This window comes from Diceros bicornis, chromosome 12 (assembly GCF_020826845.1).
Source record: "Diceros bicornis minor isolate mBicDic1 chromosome 12, mDicBic1.mat.cur, whole genome shotgun sequence".
NCBI classification, from domain to species: domain Eukaryota; kingdom Metazoa; phylum Chordata; class Mammalia; order Perissodactyla; family Rhinocerotidae; genus Diceros; species Diceros bicornis.
Window position 1 is genome coordinate 45,148,467 of NC_080751.1, and position 17,849 is coordinate 45,166,315.

A 17,849-nucleotide genomic window follows, 5' to 3' on the forward strand; every position below is an offset into this window, starting at 1 on the left:
TAACCCATCTGGAATTGATTGGAGGGGGGATAAAAAAGAGATCCAATTTATTCTTATTTTTAATAGATGACCTATTATGTCAGCACCAATTTTTTAACAACTCATCCTTTCTCTGCTGATCTGTAACACTACTATTATCATATACTAACTTTGCCTACATGTATTATATATGCATTTTCATTTACACTTAGGAAATTTGCTGTATCAGCAAAAATCCCTGAAACCAAGTGGTGTCAGAAGTGTTGTGTTGGTAAGTAAACTGTCCAATAACATGTAGCTCTCCTGCTTTGCAGAGTGGATAAGAAAACCCTGAGGCTCATTTTTAAATCTAGTGTAAAACAGTTGTTACTCCAGGGTATTCTGCCAGTAATAGTTTATTTTTACCCATTAAGTAAAACAAATATCTTGGCCATTCTATCTCCTTGTAAACTAAACCTAATATATTACCTTGATCATAACAGTTGTTTTGCAAATAATTTGCTGACTGGCTAAATAGAAAAAGTAGAATGACTTTTCATTACAGCATTTTATCACACCCTGTTCTCCAAGGGGCCTGTTAGTTATTGCTCACCATTCTGCTTAGTAATGGCTTATGAGACTGCATTTATTCATTCAGCATGTATTGTCATGCCTTTAATATGTGAAACCTTATGCTTATAATGTAAAGGTTATAGTCTCCCCATTTACATACACTCACCTAAATTCCTCCCCCAGCCCCATAACAGCTAGCTGTTTTATTTGCATGTAGCAAAAACAAAAAATAGTTTCCTTTCCTTCCCTTAAAAAAACTCTGAGGCAGTTCAGTTTTATTATTTGCAAACATGAATTTTGAGATTTGACTAATGTCTTCATGTTGTTAGAACCAGAGCATTATTGCCTCTGAACGTTACTACCAAAAGCAGCCTGAATCACCTGTCCCTGAATGTGCTGTAGCCTGTCAATTTGAAGTTTCTACCCAAATCTTTGACCCCTCCTTCAGGATCTTGCTGCCTCGGCTAATCTCCCTGCTACCATAGACCTAAAGTCCTTCTTCGCACCCCCAGCCACCATTACAACCAGCAATTTTATTTCTAGATACAAACAAAAATCCTGCAAGTGATGAGGAAGTATTTCTCTTTCACTCTGCAGTCTAATTAAGAAATTGAAGGGCCGGCCCAGTGGCATAGTGGTTAAGTTCACACGCTCTACTTTGGCGGCCCGGGGTTCGCAGGTTCGGATCTTGGGCGTGGACCTACACGCCACTTGACAAGCCATGCTGTGTCAGGCATCCTACATATAAAATAGAGGAAGATGGGAGCAGATGTTAGCCCTGGGCCAGTCTTCCTCAGCAAAAAGAGGAAGACTGGCAACAGATGTTAGCTCAGGGCTAATCTTCCTCATCAAAAAAAAAAAAAAGAAAAGAAATTGAACTGGCAGCCAGCTTTTGTTTGTTTTTGGAGCATGCAACTATTATTATAAGGACTATGTATTGTAAGAGAACTTATGTATACTTTTTTTGCCTTGACAGTGAGAAATCCTTACACAGGCCATAAATACCTTTGTGGGGCACTTCAGACTAGCATTGTTCTATTAGAATGGGTTGAACAAATGCAGAAATTTATGTTAATTAAGGTAAGCATGAAAGTCAACCTAAGTCATTCTTAGTATAAAAGCTTAATTAAGTCAATTGTCCTAGTCTTTCAAAAAAAAACTTTTTTCAGTTAATTCTCAATTTAATGATTTTGGATTATGTGGCAAGATAGTGAAAATCTTCCATATTGTAAGGAACTCAATTGGCCTTATAAAAGTTTTGAAAGAGACTAGAGAAATAGTTCAGGGATGTGGCAGTAGGAGCGGGAAGTAGTCTCTGACATGTACAGTCTGAGAAACAGAACAGAAGGTGCTGAAAGAGCAGTGAAGTGTTGTTTGAATATATTCTCTGGTTGACCCACTCCATCACAGCGGAGAACAAGCTGCAGGTTGACATTCGGCCCAAGAGGACAGGGGGTAACCATGAGGGGAAATTATTTGGTTTTATGCCTACCTAATTTGCCTAGGCCTTCCCATGGATGGTTTTTTTTTGTGCCTAAGTTTCTCTAGAATCTTTAATTAATGAATATTCTTTAAAATATTTAATGTTACTCAGCTATAACTTAAATTTTGAGGAAAAACTAACTTAAAATGTGTGAAGTACAGGCTCAGTCACACCAAGGAAATACCAAATAAATTTTCTAAAGCTGTTTTCTTTGCTATTTTATATAGACTAAGTAGTCTTATTTCATGAACATTTGGTATCTCCATAGAAATTGAGGTCAGAATATAATTGAAGTGGGATTCTTCCTAAATTTTTAATATAGAATTAAGATGTTTAAAGTATTGGCTTCCTGTTATTTAAAATTTTATAAGTGACTATTTTCCATTTTCACATCAGTCGTTATTAACCTCAAAATTCACTAGGGCTAAAGAAATGAAAAAATAGTTTCAAGAATTTGAAACGCATGAGGTAGTATTTCCACAAATAAATTCACTGAAAAATTCTTTAAACCAAAAGCTGAGGAAAAAATGGGATGGGAGAGGGCAAAAGGGGTAAAGAAGGACATTTATACAGTCACAGATGGCAACTGGACTTTTGGTGATGAACACAATGTAGTCTATACAGAAGTCAAAATATAATGATGCACACCTGAAATGTATATGATGTTGTAAACCAATGTGACCTCAATATAAATAAATAAATAAAAATAAAAATTTTTTTGAATTAGAAAATTTTTTTTAAAAGCTGAGGGAAAAATAGCCTTTAAAATTGTCTAAAGCAGAGCTACTGAATATAGCCCATTTATGGCAAAAACTGTTTTGTTCTTGGCTCTTCTTTGTTTTTGCCTATTTGACAAAAGCATGCCTTACCTAGATGGAGTGGTAAAGTGGACAGTTTGACTTCTCTGCAGCCCTTTTCTTCCCCATCTTCTTCCTTCCTTTTCCTCCTTAGTCTGTTTTAGATGTGTCCTTCTATTCTTTTCATTCCTAACCTTTATCAAAATGAAGAACAATTTCATTATATCAGTTGTTCATAGATACTGATAGTCTGAGTAAACCTTAGTATGAATGAATTTTATGTTATCTGATATGTTAAACCACTTATCTTAGTATGTAAGATGTAAGACCCTTTCCTATATTAAAGGAATTTTAGGTATTAAGAGCATCCAGGAGAGAATATATACTTTGAAGACATTGGAAGCTTAAAAATTACCCATCCATGTCTTCTCTTTTCCAGGTGGATGGTACTAGGGAGCTTGGCCCTGACTGATGAGGCCTATTGCCAGCATTCTAGGATATTAGACTTACAGCACGATTCTACCTGCAGGTCTCCTGCAAGACTTCTCACTCTTCCCACTTTCCTTAAACTCCCTGAGCTGTAGGCCCTTACCCACCTCCCTTAATCTTAACCCAACTCTCCTTTCTCTCTCTGCTTCAAGACTCTATATGTATATTTTGTTTCTGTATGTGACATTATTTCAATTAGTATTTATGATGTTTCTATACTACATTTTAATAAGATGTGTGCAAAAACATTCTTTTGCTTTCTGTATTCTTCCTTCCTTTTAATGACATTTCTGACAAACTTTTTGCTTCGTTAGACTACATTTTCATTAATAAAAGTTATAAATTAAAGACCTTCCCAGCAAACATTTATGTATTTATTACAAACCAGGCACAGTGCTGTTTAAGTAGGAGAGAAGGAATTGTCCCTGCCCTCAAGGACCATCACCCATAGCAATTGGATTAGAAGGGCATCCTCTTCTGTTAATCATTTATGCACATTGCTTAGTTATTGTTGGAAGCTAAGTACAAGTATTCAAAATCTGTTGGTTTTCTTATTTGCTGACAAAAAAAATTAAACAGAAGCATTATTCTCTTTCTGCTTTACTGCTCATACCACATTTCAAAGAGAATTATTTAAAATGTTTTACCTAATTAAAAATATGGCAAATGATCTCCAAAGCACATCCCCCAGGTAAGGGGAAAGCTCCTAGAGAGGGGGGTTGGAGAGTGTTGATGAGGGAGTGTCTACACCTGTCTCAATATACCTGCAGGATGGAGGCCCTCCTAGAGTCACGGGGAAGGGATATGAGAACAACAGGTGCACACAGGGCTTCACATTCCAGACACAAGGACCACGTTGTGTCTTCTAACACTTTAAGACTAATAGTTATGGTAGCCCCATTTTACCCGTTTATTTTCTCTAGAATTTATTTTCTTTATAATTTACAGTGAGTTGCCAGATTTAAAAAATAAATCAATTTCAGAAGCTTTGTTAAATACTAGCAGTAGCCACTTGGGAAATATAATAAAAACACAGCCCATTTATAAGAACAGCAAAAATAAAAACTGTATTAAGGGTGGATTAGTAAAATACGTGTAAGACCAATATTTTTGAAAAAAACAGCCTTTTTTATTGTGAAGAACATGGCTAGCACCTCAGCACTCCCGTGGCACTCCCTATAAGTCAGCTCCCTTATTTTCCATTTTTACTATATAAGCGTGCACCCTAAACATTAGAATTAATTTTACCTGATTTTTCAACAGTATGTAAGTGGAATCATAAAGCATATATTCATTTGTGTCTGGCTTCTTTTGTGCAACATTATATTTATGTAGTTATTGGATATACCTATAGTTCATTGTCATTGCTCTGTAATTCTCCATGGTGTGAATATGCCATAAGTTTATCCATTCTACTGTTGGTAGGCATTTGGGTCACTTGCAGTTTTTTGTTATTCTGAACAATGCAACTTGGGAACATTTTTGCGTATGTCTCCTGTGCATGTGTGTACTCACATTCTCTGGAACTTACAACTAGGAATGTTATTGCAGGGTCCTAAGTGATGCATATCTTCAGCGTTAATAGATAATGTGATTAATCAAGGTGGTCATACCAATTTATACTCCCACCATCAGTGTATGAGCATTCGTTTGCTCTCTCTGAGTAACGCTTGTTATTCTTTTTAATTTTAGCCATTCTGGTGGATATGTACAGTCTCATGGTTTTATTCCCTGATTACTAATGAAGTTAGTATTTTCCATCTATTTTGCCAAACTTTCAAAATATAAATTTATTTAGTCTCTTTGTACCGATATAAAAATTTTAAAGTTAATGTAAAATTAAAATTGGTTGCATAACCACGTTAATTTATTGAATAGAATCACTTGAGGTATGGGGCTAAATTTCTTATTTGTGTTTTTTTTTATTTATCTACACTTAATAAAAGGAGTGTCTCTTGCTAATTAGCGTTTCAGTTTTCTCATCCATATTTGCTCAGGTGACCCTCGGCCAGTCACCCAATTTCTGGGTCTCAGTTTCCAACTCTGAAAAGAGAGGGTTAGGTGATTTGTAAGTTTCCTTCCAGCCGTAATGTCCTAAAATTATGTGATTTTTAACTAAAAAATTTTTTATAGTGCTAAACCTAAAATTTTTATTAAGATTCTTCATAATCTGGGTTTTTCTGCATACCTTGAGTTTCTGTTAAAAGAAATAATCTTTATAGTAGAGAGCTATTTTATATATTTTCATAAAACTAAAAATTCTTAATAGTGTACTTATGACATTATTTGGCTTTTGTTTTCCTTTGTTTAATATATGTTTGTTTCTTTCTCTAGCACATAGATTTTCCTATACCGTGTCCACTTAGAATGTTTGAAATGCTGGTTGTTCCTGAACAGGAGTACCCTTTAGTTTGTGTTGGTGTCAGTAGAGGGAGAGACTTCAACCAGGTGGTTCGATTTGAAACAGTCAATCCAAATTCTACCTCTTCGTGGTTTACAGAATCAGGTTTGTGATTTTTATTGAATTATTAAGGCCAATACATATGCTGGTTTTATAAGTAATAAATTTACTATATCTCTCATTAGGTAAAAACAGTGCATAAAAATCTTGACTAACTTATTAAACTGGAAAAATAGAAGATGACTTGCTTTAAAGTAGCTAATTCATTTTAACGCATTTAAAACATAACAGTGGGGCCTGCCCCGTGGCTTAGCGGTTAAGTGCACGCGCTCTGCTACTGGCGGCCCGGGTTCGGATCCCGGGCGCACACCAACGCACCACTTCTCCGGCCATGCTGAGGCCGCGTCCCACATACAGCAACTAGAAGGATGTGCAACTATGACATACAACTATCTACTGGGGCTTTGGGGGCAAAAAGAAAAAGGAGGAGGATTGGCAATAGATGTTAGCTCAGAGCCAGTCTTCCTCAGCAAAAAGAGGAGGATTAGCATGGATGTTAGCTCAGGGCTGATCTTCCTCACAAAAAATAAATAAATAAATAAAATAAAATAAAATAAAACATACCAGTGGTTCCCAAACTTGAGTATGCATCTGAATCACCTGGAGGCTTGTTAAAACACGTTGCTGGGCCCCACCCCCAGAGTTTTTCAGTCAATAGATCCGAAGTGGGGCCTGAGAATTTTCATTTCTGTAAGTTCCCAGGTGATGCTGATGATGTTGGTACAGGGAACACACTTTGAGAACCACACGTATACACACACCTCAAGTGAATAGAAAAGCTGATTTAAATAAAGGAAAAGCTGCATATAAGTATAGTTTATTTTCCAATATAGTCTTGTAATGGATACACAGGTGCTACGCAGTAACTTTAATGAATTTTTTAATGACTTGTAATTAGGATACAAATTATAACTAAACAGCTACTTTTGAAATATTTGGAGGGTGCTTGCAAGTAATTCTTTCATGTAATCTGATTCCTTAAGTTTTGGTCTGTGTTGCCCTGTGGCCTAGCAGATCCTTCTTTCATAGCTAGTTACCTTCATATCTAGTATCTTAGGAAATATTATCTCCAATTAATGAGTTTTTTACAGAAATTTGATTATAGTTTGAAACCTTCAGTTGTGTTGCTGCAATCAGTACACATTGGAAAACTTGAGTTTTGTGGTAAATAAATCTGACTGAATTTTCACACTTAAAAAAACATGACCTTAAAGGTCTTTTTATCTTTATTTTTAAAGCACCGTCTTACTTATGAAACTCCTCTTGCTTTTTTCTTTTTAAAAATAACATTATATGATGTTTTGCTATAAAATAGACAATGGCCATTTTAGAAGGCAATTTTTAAAGGTCTTACAAAGGCCTTTTGTCAGAGTCTTTCGCTACCTAGGAAAATACTAAGGAACCAATTTGGCAGTAAATACTGATTAGTCAGGAGTTTGTTGGAAGCCTGGAAGAATGTTCACAAGAGGAAAAAAATTGAGACTGAGGTTTTTTGCCTTTGGAAAAAAGTGATCACAAACACATTCACAAAAGCCTAGAGACAATGACGTGGCTTGCTGAAGCCCAGGAAACTTGAAACAGCTTTCCTTTAAGGACACAGTTCTCAAGGAAAACATGGCCAGCCCTTGGCAACGTTGTGTGGTTTCTCTTTGGCTCCTCCAAATCCTCTGTACTACATCTCCCTTGAATGCCCATCTTCCTTTGCAGAAGCCGGTATGCTCCCGCTTTCTCGTCTCTTCCTTCCTGTTTAACAGGAAGGGCTTGTTTGTTGATTAATAGTTTGTTGTCAGTAAATTTTAGTTAATGTCTTACTTTTCCCAAGCATTTTAATTTTAAATTCTTTTCTACTGATTGTTGAATGAAAGGCCTCGTTTCCTAACAAGAAGTTTGTACAGCTGTGGGTACCTTTCTTCCAAGGAACTTTTTATTACATTCTCTTACCGTAATTCCTTATTACTAGGAGTTAAATATGACAAATATAATTCCTCTGGCTTTGAGATGATGAGATAAAGATAGAGTGAGAGAGAAAGTATGGTTAGGGTTTTGCATCAGATGAAATAAGCCAATGGTTTCCTAAACTCTGCTGCACATTAGAATCCACCAGGTAAGCTTTTAAAATCCATGTTACCTCAAGTCACACACACCCCCAATTAAATAAGAATATCTGGGGGTGGTAGCTAGGCATCAGTATTTTCTAAAGATCTCTAGATGATTCCAGTGTTTGGGAACTAATTGTTATAAGGAATTGGTAAAACCTCATTTTCCTGGCTTTCTATATAGTAATGCTAGACTGGCTTCTTAAACTGAGGTAGATTGTGTAGATATGTTCAGATTCTTAATTTTCACCAGGTGTATAAGAGCTACAGCGATCTGGTTGGCCTGATTTGCTGGAGGCCTATTCCATATCCTCCCAACAATCCTGGTTAGTTACAGAAGTACCAGGTCTAAAATATGTTTGAAGGTCTAAAATACGGCAGTCCCTGGATATCTTAAGATTCTAAATACTGTGGGAAGTAGAAAACAGGCAGGATAGACTACAGATCAGACCCACTCTCCAGGAAATTTAAGACCAGAAATAAAGGCCTATAGCTCAGCAACTTCACTTTTGATATTCATACAAAGCTTGGGATATCCTACTTTTCACTTCATGGAGAATCAAGTCATTTAAACATTTTCAATTTGTAAGAACTTTGATAAACTATTAAAATAAAAATAATGCCTCTTTGCATTTTGGTAGTACTTGATACTTCTCAAAATACTTCGTGTATTTTTAACTCATTTGTAGTCTAATTTGTTTGTCTCTCTGATTCGTTCATTCAATAAATATTTATTGCATGTGCCTACCATAGGCACTACCATATGATGATGTACAAAGCAGAATCTCTGGCCTTCTGAGCTTAAAGTTAGAAATAAGTCATAACCATAATATAGAAAATTAGACTTCTGATTTCACATATAAATAAAAATAATGGCATTACCAATAGTAACGACAATAGCTAACGCTCTGTTGAGAACTCACATAGTTTAGCACTTGAGTCATAGTTTGAACCCAGGCAACCTGGTTCAACCACTACGTATGTGTAGCTAAAAATTTATTTCCATTTCAAATCAGTGATGTTCAGAATTCTTTTTTTTTAATGTCTCTGGGCTCTAAATGTTACTTTTTTCTTTAAGTTTATCAAGTTTGTTTGTGTTTTAGATACCCCACAGACAAGTGTTACTCATGTAACTCAACTGGAGAGAGATACCATTCTTGTATGCTTGGACTGTAAGTTTTTATTTGTAAACATCTTATTTTAGTAAGATTTCTTTTGTCTTAGTTTTTGAGTGACTTTTTTTCTCTCTAGGTTGTATAAAAATAGTAAATCTCCAAGGAAGATTAAAATCGAGCAGAAAATTGTCATCAGAGCTCACCTTTGATTTCCAAATTGAATCAATAGGTAAGTCAGTTTTGTATTTCTTGTTTGATTGCATTATGAGCTGCTTAAAATAATTTATCTGGTAATTATTCAAAATTATAAAAATATATTACTATGGACTCATTTTTTAAAATAATAGGGTATAATGAATATGAGGTCAACATCAGTCTTCACTTTTTACACATTCTCTAAAATAGTTTAAACTATTTTTGATGTAATCTGTAAATAATATTATCTTCTTTACAGACTTGGCATTTTGAAAAAATAATTAAATATCATTTTTCATAACATGGTAATGAATTTCCATTTCCTTCAGACTTCTGTAGAGTTTCCCTATAAGTACTTTAGAACTTAGTTCTTAATACACTCTACTGTATTTTTGCTGTTGTATCTGCTGATCAGCGAGTTTTAAGTGTATGGAATTTCCTTGCCATTCTTACATTGTACTTAACAAGAGTTTTTTCTGAAAAAGGATCTTTTTTACACAATCAATATTCTAAAATGATTACATTCAGGAAAAATAAAGTGAAATGATCATATATGAGATAGTGCTTGGAAAATGAATGACAATTAATTTAGTATTTAACTATATACAATTTTTCTGGTGTCCTGTATTAGTAAAGATATTTGCATATATATGTTGGCAGAAGGTAGGGCCAAAGGCGGATAGTTCATTTCACTTATTCCTGGTTCTATTTTTACTCTTTCCTCCAACTAGAATGCCTCTCTCCCAACAAGCAAATGCTGATGATAACAAATGTCAGTTTTGAAGGACATCTGCTCAAGATGTCAAAATGGAATCCATGCTTAAAAGCACATAGCCAGGGTCAAAAAAAACAAGACAAGCAAAGAACAGAAACTGGAATTAGTATGCCAACAGACCTACTGGGCTCCTGAGTCATAAAGAAGAGTAAAAGTACCCCACAGGAGATGGGCAACCAGAGCTGGGCCCTTGTTTGAGGTGCCTGCTAATCAAGACTCTCCCCATGTAAGGCCTCGGAGTTTTATAGGTGATTTTTATCCACCCTTAAAAGAAGAGATAATCCCTATCCTATACAAACTGTTTCAAATAGTAGACAAAGAAGTGCTGAACAGGTCAGTGTTTAACGCTGATACTAAAATTAAACCAAACTAGTACAGAAAACAAAATTATCCAAGCTCATGAAAATAGATTTTGAAAAATCTAAATAAAATACTAGCAAATAGAATTCCACGTCATCAAATAGTAGACTTTATCTGAGGAAAGCAAGAAAATTTATCGGAAAATTTATTTATGTAATATCACACATTAAAGATTAAAAGCAAAAAGTCATGTAACTCTTCAGTAAATGCACAAAAAGCATTCAGTAAAATCCAAGTCATTCATGATTTAAAAAAAACTTTTTAGCAAATTACAAATAGAAGGAGGGCCGGCCCCGTGGCTTAGCGGTTAAGTGCGCGCGCTCCGCTGCTGGCGGCCCGGGTTCGGATCCCGGGCGCGCACCGACGTACAGCTTCTCTGGCCATGCTGAGGCCGCGTCCCACATACAGCAACTAGAGGGATGTGCAACTATGACATACAACTATCTACTGGGGCTTTGGGGGAAAAAAGTAAATAAATAAATAAAATTATAAAAAAAGAAAAAAGAAATAGAAGGAAATGTCCTTCACTTAGCAAAGCCTATAAAAAATATGATATTTAATAGTCAAACTAATTCCCATTAACATGGAGAACAAGAAAAGAGAACTATGAGGATTAGAAAGAAAAAAGTGAAAGATCCTTTTTTGCCAATGGTATGATTATCTACACAGAATATATGGCTCTATAAGTGAACTACAAGAACCAATAAGAGAATTCAGAGTTGCTAGATGTGAGTAATGCTAATGAATAGCTTTCCTATATGCCAGTAATAATCTCTGAAATTTTTAATAGGAAAAAGATCTCATTGACAATGGCAATAAAATATATAGGAATAAATGTAATCAAAATGTGTTTAAGATCATTATCTAGGAAATTCTAAATTATTATTTAAAAGCTTAAAAACAGTTTTGAACAAATGAAGAACTACACCATGTCCATAGATAGAAAGACTGAATTTGAGAAAGATGTCAGTTCTTCACAAATTAATCACAAATTCAGTGCATTTACAATAAAAATCCTAATAAGATGTGTTGTGCCACTTGATAAGCTGACCTTAATTAATATGAAAGAACCAAAGGCCAAGAATAGTAGAATAAATTTTGACAGATACTTGCCCTACTCGATGTTGAAACTTATTATAAAGCCATAGTGATTAAGACAGCGTGGGATCAGCACAGGGATAAATAAATAGAAGAATGGAACAGAAGGGAAGGTTCAGAAATAGACCTACATGTAAAAGGAAGTTTATAGCATTATATGTCAGTGGAGAATGATAGGCTATTCAACAAATGATGTTAGTACGATTGGTTATCTGCAGGAAACAAAATTAGATTTCTTCTTCACTGAATACACACAAAAATATGTATTAAATATGAAAATATAAAAAACAAAACTAAAATTTTTCGAAGGTACATATGCCTGTGTCCCAGTAATTCTCTTTCTAGGTATCTACCCAAGAGAAAACTTTGCTCATGTATTCAAGAAGAGATACAAGAATGTTTATTGGAGCATTGTTTGTGATAAAAAACTAGAAATGATTTAAATGTTCATCATACCAAATGTATGGAAGTTGGAAACGTTCAATATAATGTTGATACTGATAATGTAAACTTACTATGTAGTAACAGTAAAAACATGCAAGAGAATGATAAATACCAAATTTATAATAGCGGTTATCTCAGGGAGGAAGGAAAGGGTGGAATGGGACTAGAGGGGGTTAGATAGAGATGCCAGCTGTATTTGTTTTTATTTAAAACAAAAGGCAAATATGGTAAAATGTTAGAATTTAAGAGTTGAGTGGTAGATACCTGTGTTTTGATGCTATTCTCATATTTTTATATATGTTTGAAATATTTTATTTTAAAATATTGTCATTTTATCAAAACAAAAATTTTTATAACAAAAAATCTTTTAGTGAATTTTCTTTTTTCTTGCCAAAAAGATGAATAAGTTCTATATAGTATTTTTTTAAAGGTAAAGATGCCATATAAATATGGAATGGTTGACATTAGTTATTAATTGAAATATTGCTATGCAAGATAGAAAGAGGAATGAAATGATGCTTATCAGTTGAACTTTTGTACTATTAACAGTAACTGAGCTGTTCTTGCCTGCTAGTTTGCCTACAAGACAGTGTGCTAGCTTTTTGGAAACATGGAATGCAAGGTAGAAGTTTTAGATCTAATGAGGTAAGTAATCTTTTACAAATTATGTCCATTAAGCAATCATGAAACATTATCAAATTCTACATCAATTTTCTTTAACTTTGGAAAATTCCTAGTTGATACAAGGTATACTTGATTTGCTAACTTTATCAGTATGTACTGATATTCAGTCTAGTGATAAAATTAATAGCACACTGGGGCCGGCCCGGTGGCGCAAGCGGTTAGGCGCGCGCGCTCCGCTGCGGCGGCCCGGGGTTCGCTGGTTCGGATCCCGGGCGCGCACCGACGCACTGCTTGGTAAGCCATGCTGTGGCGGCGTCCCATATAAAGTGGAGGAAGATAGGCACAGATGTTAGCCCAGGGCCGTCTTCCTCAGCAAAAAAAGAGGAGGATTGGCGGATGTTAGCTCAGGGCTGATCTCCTCACAAAAAAAAAAAAAAAAATTAATAGCACATTATACCACCACTCTCTCCATTCACTCAAACAGCTTCAGGGCATATTTTATGTACTTCCAGATAATCACCTTTATATTCAGAACAAGAGCTTCCTAATACTGCTAAAAGTGAGCCAACTGTGATTTTCTTTCACCTTTCCCAGACCATCACCTGGAACAAGAGTGCTGATGCTGGCGCTCTCTGTCTTGAGGCACCTTTTCTACTTTGTATTTCAGAAATCATGACCAATGCAGGCTTTAGGTACAGGGTTCTACGTTTCTTTTGAAGCCACCTTGCATCCTATTTCTGTTACCCTTATTCACTTGACATTTATAAGATTCTTTGCCCCTTTTCCCTTCCTTTTTATTAACCTTATTCCTTTTTATTAACCTTTAGCTGTATCTCCTGAGTCCTTCCCACCTTGATTTAACTCCAGGAATATGTCGTGTGACGTATTCAGTTCAGTTTAACATTTACCCAGAAAGTGCTGGGGTTATAAACATGAGTAAGACATGGTACTTGCCCCTTGGAATATTATAGGCAAGTAAAATCATCAAAAATTCTTCCTGTAGCCCCAAGCCAGTCTCAGTCGTATGACTTTTACTTGAGCATTGGAAGGAAAGGAGACCCTTAGGTGCCTCAAGCAAGAAAATAGCTCATTTGTGTCCTAAACTGTCATTCATTAAGCCCAGAGCATGTCTTGTAACAAAGTAAACAGTACAGCAGAGTGATCATGAGTGTGGGTTCCAGAGTAGAGACACTCGAGTTCGAGTCTCAACTTTGCTCTTAGTAACTGTGTGACCTTGGCATATCACTTAACTTATGTTGGCCTATATTTTTTCATCTGTGAATTGAGGATAACAAAATAGCACTTACTTCACAGGGTTGTTAAGATTAAATGACAGGAAGCATGCCCTGTGCTTGGCATAATGCCTGGCCTATAGTAGTATTCAGAAGGGGCGCTGCTAATATGTTTCCAGTAGTAATTCCCACACGAGGGCTCACTTCTCAGAAAGATGTTTTAAAATCACCTGAGGGAATCGAGCAGGGAGACAAGAACAGTCAACAGCTAATAAACACTAGGCAGAGAAAGAAAGGCATCATAGGCAGGGTACAAGAGAGTCATTTAAAAAAAAGAAAGAAAAGTGTGCTCCCCAAAATCACCTCATTTCACAGGGGTATTTTCAGACTACATAGGTAGCCCTTACTGAATACAACCCCTCCAAAAATGTTATGTCCTTCTAGTAGGGAAACGCCAGGATACACTGAAGATCAGTCGTGATGAGCCACTGTTACTGAAGTGAGCGTGTTGTATCCTTCAGGTGTGCTGGGTTACAAAAGAAGTTAAGAATCACTGGTGTTTCCAGAATAACTAATTGTAGAGGTACTAGTGGAATAAATTTAGTTTCAAAATCAAATTGTTTTTTCAGCATACCAAATTTTGGGGAGAAGTTACTGCCATACTAAGTTGGAATGTTCTGCATTCAGTAGGCAATAAACAGTAGGTTTCTTTCTCCTGTAGACTTATTCTTAACTCCCCAACTGGTAATTGCTCACACTGAGGACTTCTTGAAGGATATATGCCATCAGAAAGTGTTATTTCAGGAAGCTGAGGAAGAAATAGGAAAGAGAATTATCTGTTGAGCATTTCCTTAGCTAGGCATTCTACCCACTTATACTTAGAAGAACACTGCAAGATACTGCTTAAGGTAGATATTTTCTATCCCATTTTGCAGAAGGCAAAACTGTTTCCAACAAATGACGTACCTTGTGCAGTGTCACAGCTAGTAAGTGGGAGAACTGGGATTCAAACTCAAGTCATGAGTTTGTCCCTCATACCACACTGCAGCCTCTTAAGTAAAAGGACCAGATCTAAGTGGCTTACTTCTGAAGTAGCTTTGCTAGTAGCGTTAACATAACAGACAAAAGGTTTCTGATAAATAAAATGGACTGGGAGCTTTGCTTTGAGGTCTATAATTTAACAAGTAAATGGTTTTCCTAATCTCATATTTTATGATTAATTCAAAATTAGCCATATTTTTCCTAAACTCACAAATTGATGTACCTGTGTGCTGATTTAACAAATGAATAGTCATGCAGGGATCTATTTCCATCTTAGGAATTATGTTTCTTTCCTATAGAGTTATTAATTAAATGCCCATGTAAAATTTTGTGCCTTTAATTTCAGAAATTAAATTTATATTTTAATTGAACAGGTAACACAAGAAATTTCAGATAGCACAAGAATTTTCAGACTGCTTGGATCTGACAGGTATGAAAAGGGGTTGTATTAAATACATCGTACTAAATGTGTTTTATAAATTCGGCATGAAACTGTTTCTTTTTCAAGAGAATTGAAATTTCTACAGTAATATATTCAACATTATATTTTTCACACTATAAGTTTTCACAAGTTGGAAAGTTATAAAGCCTTTGAGAATGTGCCTGATCTTCCAAGTAACAGGAATATATAGATCTGTCAGTAATAGTTTTGCATTAAACATGCTATCTAAAATATGATTTACAGCACAAGAAAGAGGAAATACCATATGCTAACAAACAGAAAACTTTGTGGTTTTAGTGCCAAATAGAATTTTGGGTTCTGTTCTGATTTACTTTCTGATTCTTGAACTACAGATTGTTTCCAGAATTTATAGTGAGAATTAAGTTCCCCCAAATTATTCCTAATACAGGGTTTTCCCCCCTCTAACTCTTAGAACAACACTGGCTTACAGGGGAGAGGTGGTGGGCAGCAAAATTACTTCCTGGAGCTGGAACTGGCATTTTAATCATAGTGATTTGCAAATGATTTCTGCCCACAAATCAAATAAGTAGCATTTATAGAGGCATATAATGAAAAAGCAATGGAAAATTTTTCTGCTAACATTTGTTTTCAAGAATAACTTTGTTTTGTTCTATGTTTTCTTGTTTGTTTATTCTTTTAGGGTCGTGGTTTTGGAAAGTAGGCCAACTGATAACCCCACAGCAAATAGCAATTTATACATCCTGGCGGGTCATGAAAACAGTTACTGAGAAATGTTATGCTTTGACAGTCAACTATAGAAAGAAAGAACACTACTGCTGCAACATGGATGGATGCTTGAAGCTGTACAAAAGCTGCAGTGACCTGGCTGCAGTTACTTGTAATTTATTGTGGCATGAGACAATATGGGGAAAATTTTTGTTTTAAGTGGTATGGATATATTTAGCATATTGAACCACACAAGTGCTTAATTCATTGTTATGTAATCTTTGTACATATAGGCAGTATTTTTCTGTGAAACTTCTATTGCTGAAGACATACACTAAGAATTTATGTAGATAATGTACTTTTATGAGATGTACAAGTAAGTGTCTTATCTGTACAGATGTAAATGTTGATGAAAAATGCAATTGGGGTTAATATTTTAAGAATTCTTTAGTATATCCTTGGGTGTGGCTATATCACGAAATGGGATACTGGCAATGAGACAGTACATTTAACACTATTGTATTTTTATTATGTAATTTAGTAATATGAATATAAATCTTGTAACTTTTAAAATTGTAATGGAGGCTGTAATCATTTTATAATCTTGTTTTTAATTTTAATGCAAGTACACTGGTGTTTATATTTGCACAAAGTGTTGATATGTGATGTATTAAGTCACAGAAGTAAGCTGTGACATTGTCAATATGCATTTGGCTCCACACCATCTTTTTTAAATGTATTTGGATTGTTTTCTATGTGAACCAATTAACCACCTGTTGTAGTAACTGGTCTTTTTATATTTAAGCAGAATCCTGTAAGATTGCTTGTTCGTGCTTAAAAACAATACCTTTAAAAAAATTCTGAATCACAGAATAGCGGTACCGTGATGTAACACTGCAGTGGTTGTCTGAATTACAGTATGCACAAAGAATAAAATAGCATTATTAAAGAGTCCACACTAAACATTTCATATAATCACATTGAAGAACCAAAACATTCCATAGAGTGAAGTGATTCAAATTTCTAGTGGAATTTTTACTTTCGTTGGCCTTACTTTATGATCATTTTCATATTTCTTTTGATTTAGAGTATTAACACATGGCCAAAATAATTTAGTTACTACCTCATATAAACAATATAATGGTTACTACACATCACAGGAACTTAGTTTTGGTTAAAATCATTTTTGATTGCTTTTTTCCAATGGAATATGTATATACCAAGTTTTAGCAAAATGCACACTTTGGGCTCTTTTTTGGTATATGTTCTTTATATTTTAATGTGAGTATATACACTAAGAACAAACTAAATTGTGATTTATGGTCTTCATTTATTTTAATTGAAAATGCTTTTAAATATGTTCCTGATTGTACATAGTGTAAAATAAACATGTTTTTTAACATGCTGTTGTATGTGGCTTGTCATCTGGCTTAATCAGTATATAAGAAGACTAAAATATATTAAGGAGAAAAAAATCTTTTTAATTATTCTGCATCAAATCTTCAAATACTCATTCTGGTCCCGCAGATCATGATATTTTTGTTTGGTCTGTCATCTCAACTTGATAAAGGAGTAATAGTCCCACGCTGAGAAAAGGGCATCTTTTGTAGAATCTTCAATGATCAGGAAATCTTCCTGATCAGAAATAATCAAACATTCATAGTCTTTTGGTTAGAGTTTGGGTCAGCAAACGACATTGCTCAACCCAATGCTGCTCATTGCCTGTTTTTGTAAATAAAGTTTTATTGGAACACAGCACCACGTATTCATTTACATGTTGTCTATGGCTGCTTTTGCGCTACAATGTCCGAGTTGAGTGGTTGCAGGAAAGCTGTATGGTTCACAGAGCCTAAAATATTTACCATCTGACCCTTTCTAGAAAAAGTTTGCCAACTCCTGGGGTAGAGGAAGAGAGAGTGTTGGGGAATGCTGTTTTGGAGGTAAGGAAGAGGAAGATTAGGTGCAAAGAACTGGATTGG

General features: G+C 35.2%; 1 protein-coding gene across 6 annotated transcripts in view; it reads left to right on the top strand.

Moving 5' to 3' along the window:
* Positions 1–17,272, top strand: part of MAP4K3 (mitogen-activated protein kinase kinase kinase kinase 3) — a 200,310-nt gene extending 183,038 nt beyond the window's left edge. For 3 of the 6 annotated variants that reach the window (XM_058551375.1, XM_058551377.1, XM_058551380.1), the window contains 9 exons: positions 192–250; positions 1,508–1,611; positions 4,993–5,046; positions 5,635–5,806; positions 8,961–9,029; positions 9,109–9,201; positions 12,419–12,489; positions 15,116–15,171; positions 15,845–17,272. In XM_058551375.1, the coding sequence (XP_058407358.1) occupies positions 192–250; positions 1,508–1,611; positions 4,993–5,046; positions 5,635–5,806; positions 8,961–9,029; positions 9,109–9,201; positions 12,419–12,489; positions 15,116–15,171; positions 15,845–15,932 (766 nt within the window). In that variant the 3' untranslated portion in view covers positions 15,933–17,272. Of the gene's footprint in view, positions 1–191; positions 251–1,507; positions 1,612–4,992; positions 5,047–5,634; positions 5,807–8,960; positions 9,030–9,108; positions 9,202–12,393; positions 12,490–15,115; positions 15,172–15,844 lie in introns of those variants that run through there. The other 3 variants (XM_058551376.1, XM_058551378.1, XM_058551379.1) reach the window with 2 other exon arrangements.
* Positions 17,273–17,849: the final 577 nt, after the last annotated feature.